At 47.7% G+C, this 4,634-nt stretch overlaps 1 protein-coding gene across 1 annotated transcript in view; it reads left to right on the forward strand.

The window, feature by feature from the left end:
* The window catches only part of VIMP (VCP interacting membrane selenoprotein), a 14,637-nt gene that overhangs the window by 5,011 nt on the left and 4,992 nt on the right, over positions 1-4,634 (forward strand). The window contains exons 2-4 of the mRNA XM_015417965.1: positions 1,412-1,518; positions 3,511-3,603; positions 3,686-3,764. Of these exons, the coding sequence (XP_015273451.1) occupies positions 1,412-1,518; positions 3,511-3,603; positions 3,686-3,764 (279 nt within the window). The remainder of the gene's footprint in view (positions 1-1,411; positions 1,519-3,510; positions 3,604-3,685; positions 3,765-4,634) is intronic.

Genomic DNA, 4,634 nt, shown 5'->3' on the forward strand with positions numbered 1-4,634 from the left:
GGGGCAGGGACCTGTCCTTCTTGTATGCTGACGCTATATAAACAGTTTGTGTAGACAGAAGTTGTACTTGATAGGCAAACTCGGGAGAATCATGGAAGTCCTTTTGTCTTTTGTGTGGAGTGCTGTTAACGCTGTTCCATTCAGTGGCATTCCTTGCACTGTGCGAAACCTGCCTCCTAGAGAAACAAAACCAAAGGGCCACGGTGTGTGAGGATATCAGGAACAACTAAAGCACCATGTATAATCCCGTTCAAAGATCTTGTAATTGTATACAGACACTTAGCAACAATAAAGGATGCTAGCAGTTCCAGAAATAGAAATGGTGTATTATTTAAACAAGATAATTAACAAACTCCATTTTAGGCTTAAACAAAGGCTGTAAGAGCCTAATACACTCTGCACAATATAGCTGGTGTGCAAGGAACACGATACACAACATGTATACAAGCCCAACTCATGGGCTACACCAATTCATATGTTAAAGTACACAGGATGCTGAGACGAACTGAGGCTTGAAAGACTATGGGGACTGGTAGAAAAAAATCCCATTTCACATGACTTCTTCACATCTTATAGCTACAGACGTCAAAAATTTCAAATGTGGAAGTCAAATCCTTGAACTATTACAGAAAGATGTAGAGTTTTTTAAATTAATTCCAACAAATGTCATGAAGCTAACATTAATTGCGATGCTGAGGGAATTGTGAATCAAACATATGTACATGGTACTAAACCTGTAGAAATTCACAGCTGGCTTAGGTTCTAGATTGACTAACACATTTGAAATTTTTGATGTCTGTAGCTGTAAGACTTGAAGAAGTCATGTGAAAGGGGATTTTTTTTCTCCCAGTCCCCGTAATGTTCCGGCTTCATATTGGCTCAAGGGTTTAGTGCAGAAAGAAACTGGGCTTCCCAGTTTCACTATGTTCTCCAGCAGAGCTGGGTAGTTCTGTGTGGCCAGAAATTATATCATCACTAGTTTATTCTCAGACTTCTTGATGGGACTTCTGAACTAGTGCATCATTGCTTCCTATGATGCATTTGTACTGTTAGATTAGACCACTTAAGAATGTAAGAAAAACCCTGCTGGATCAAGCCAGTGGTCCATCTAGTCCAACATCCTGTCTCTCCCAGTGGTCAACCAGTTCCTCTGGAGGGCCAACAGCAGGGCATAGAGGCTGAGGCCTTCCCCTGGTGTTGCCTTCTGGCAGTTATTCTGAAGTTGACTGCCTCTGAATGTGGAAGTGGAGCAGTCTGATCAGGTGGAAGGCTTCTGAATATGCTCAGTGGAACGAAGGTGACGTCGAGTGCTTCTGGGATGTCTTGCGCTGCTCCTAGTAGCTTGAGGATATTTGTTTCTTCTCAGAGGTGGAAGATTTTGATAACTCTTTTTTTCTTTTGTTTGGGTTAGAGCCTGAAGCGATCGTTCGGCGAGAGGAAGCCATGATGGCAGCCCGCCGGAGGATGCAGGAAGAAATTGATGCACAGGCAGCAATTTTCAGGGAAAAGCAGAGAGAGGTAATCATCCCAGCTATTCCGCTGGTTGCCTGCCACTCTCAAGCAAATGCTTTTTGAAACATAATATGCCGTTTTGCAATCTGCGGCGTTGTTGTTTTTTGTCTCATACCTGTTTTGATTTTTGTAACTGTCCTGCCCGGGATTGGCCTCATTTGCTGCTTCAGCTTCGGGGGGGGGGGGGGGGGCTTCTTTGCACGGTTCTTCTTTGTGTAGGAAGAAAGTTGTGAAAACAGGGCCGGGGCCCCGGCTCAGGTACAGGGCACCTCCCTCCAGTGCAGACCGTGGCCGCTTTAATCTGCAACATCTCTGGGTTGTAGGAGATGTGAAAGGCCACTGCCAGTCAGAGAATAGGTCAAGATCAGTTTTGTCTACTCCGATTGGTGGGTGGCTCCACAGCAGAGCAGCCGATATGCCTATGCAAAGTTCAGCTTGGGGCATCTTCAGTTAACAGGTTCTGCTAGCAGGTCATGTGAAAGACCTCCGCCTGAGACCCCGGAGAGCTGCTGCCAGTCTGAGTAGACCGTACTGACCTTGATAAACCAAGGGCCCACCAAGCCATCTTTGTGTGTTCTTGTGAATGGACTGGTCTGTGTCACATGAACGTGTGTGAGGAACCCTTCTCAGGTAAAGGGAACCTCAGGAGCCCAAACCTTTCCCGACAGGTATGAAAGAATGGCACCAATAGCGGGGTTTAAAAATGAAATAAGAGGAAAGATTTATTCTTAATGAGAGGCAGGGAAATGGGGGGAAAGGTTTTATGAGAACAAAACAGTTGGCAACCAACCAGTGCCCACTATAAGCACTATAAACAATGTTTAGGCTCTATCAGAAGGTTCCTTACAATAAGCAGGCAGATGTGATACTAGTGAATTTATACCACCGATAAACCAGGGTCCCCCTGCTTGGGCTCTGAATCCCAACTAGTCCCTGTGTGAGTGGGTGTCTTTCTCTTTTTTAACCTGGGTCTGACCTTTTACTCTGGCAACTCCCTTCAGCAGAGTCTGCTCTGCCCCTCTCTCTGGGACATCCTGCCCACTGTCTCCCAGACGGAGCGTTTTCTCTCTGAAGGCAGCCACTCAAAAGGCCCCCTCCTCCATTAGATTCACTCTCTCCAAAAAGAACCCCAACCACCCTTCCACCTCATTCCCCCCCCCCAAGCCCCCTGCTGGATGCATTCCATTGTCATGGAGGCGACTCACCAATCAGAGTGAGCCTCTGCTACTACTTCCCCTTAGAGGGTTTTTCCGTAGTTCATGATACCATCCTAGCCAACCAAGCTGTCCTTCCAAAGAAGGGGGGGGGGGTCTGGGTCAGGGGGCCATAACAGCAGTAACATAAAAGCAGGGGCAGACTGATTCACTCGTTGACTTTCTCCCTGCTTGTTTATTTATTATTTCTATTTGTATACCACCCTTCCCTGAATTCAGAGAGCTCGGGGCCCTTGACAACAAAAAATATGCAATACAAAATCCAAAAATAAACAGTTAAACGTTAAAAACAACATCAGATGGTGTCAAAATAAATGCAGTCTGTGTAACTGACTCGCAGCACTGAGAGAAAGCAGGGTGGGGGAGGGGAGTGCTAGATAAGGTGGAACCCGTCGCTGTCCTCAGCCATACCCATGTGGAAGGGGTGTGTGTGTGCTAATTGGCTATCCCAGGATCCTTCCAGGTGGAGAGTTTTCCCTGCTGCGTAGCAACTGTCTCTAACAGAATGGAGATGTTGGTGTGGCGAGGCAGGGGAGGTTTTGGAGGTCTCGTAGCCACGTGAAACAACTTTCCCCGAAAGGAAACTGCTGCCGGATCCACTGTGTATTGTGGCCTGCCGGGGCCTTTCAGCCCGTTTTCCCCTCTTCTTCTTCTCTCTCCCCCTTGCCCATTATGTACCACCAGGCTGGCAGCAGACTCGGAGTGGAGGGGAGGCATTCAGGGTGAAGGGATCCGATCAGGCCAGGCCTAACCTTTATAACTCAAATCTGCCTTTGTGTCTTAGCGCGAAGAGGAGAAGAGAAGGCAAAAGATAGCCAAGTGGGAAAGCATGAAAGAAGGCAAAAGTTACAAGGTGACTCTCGGACAGAACCTGGCGGTGAGTCTCGGCTTTGGGGTGGGGTGGAGGCGGCTGGTCAGGATGTCCAACTTAGGAGCTGTCTGACATCTTCTCCGAACAGGAAGAACCTGACCCCAGACCTTCGACATCAGCTGCTGCCCCGAAACCAAAATCAGAGAAGAAACCTTTACGAAGTGGTGGTAAGCTGCAAGCCTGAGGCGGCTGCTCCTGACTGACAGTCTCTATGGCTCTTTTGGTGCACTTCTCATTGTGTTTTATTTACTTAATTTATACCCTGCCTTCCCCCCCAACAGGGACCCACAGCGATTTATACCGTTCTCTCCTCCATTTTATCCTCACAACAACCCTGTGAGGTGTGTTAAGGTGATTATGTGCAACTGAGCCAAGGACTCACTAGGTCTCCCAGATCCTGGTCTATCATCCTGGCCCCCATCACACCACACTTCCATGGGGTGCTCCCTGTGCCTGGAATGGCAAGCTGCCTTGGAGGGAGGAGAGAGCATATCAGAAATGTACCTGTTTGGCATCCAGGGTCCACTTGCTGATTATCTTGTGATAGAATAGAGAAAGATGCTTTCAGGTGTCCTGAGTGAGCCACACAGAGCATTGGTAACACCAGCCCAGGACATGGGCAGGCTCTCTTTGGTCCCCTTTTCTTCCCCAGTGTTCATCTTTGCAAAAAAGGCAAATACAATTTTGGGCTCTACAGAAGTATAGTATCCAGATCATGGGAAGTGATCTGGTCTGCTCTGGTTAGACCTCACCTAGAGTATTGTGTTCAGTTTTGGGCACCACAATTTAAGAAGGATATAGACAAGCTGGAACGTGTCCAGAGGAGGGCAACGAAGATGGTGAGGGGTCTAGAGACCAAGCCCTATGAGGAAAGGTTGAAGGAGCTGGGGATGTTTAGCCTGGAGAGGAGACGACTGAGAGGTGATATGATAACCATCTTCAAGTACTTGAAGGGCTGCCATCTAGAGGATGGTGCGGAGTTTGTTTTCTGTTGCCCCAGAAGGTTGGACCAGAACCAACGGGTTGAAATTAAATCA

The sequence above is a fragment of the Gekko japonicus genome, unplaced genomic scaffold (genome assembly GCF_001447785.1).
Source record: "Gekko japonicus isolate JY-2015 unplaced genomic scaffold, Gekko_japonicus_V1.1 scaffold924, whole genome shotgun sequence".
NCBI lineage: Eukaryota > Metazoa > Chordata > Lepidosauria > Squamata > Gekkonidae > Gekko > Gekko japonicus.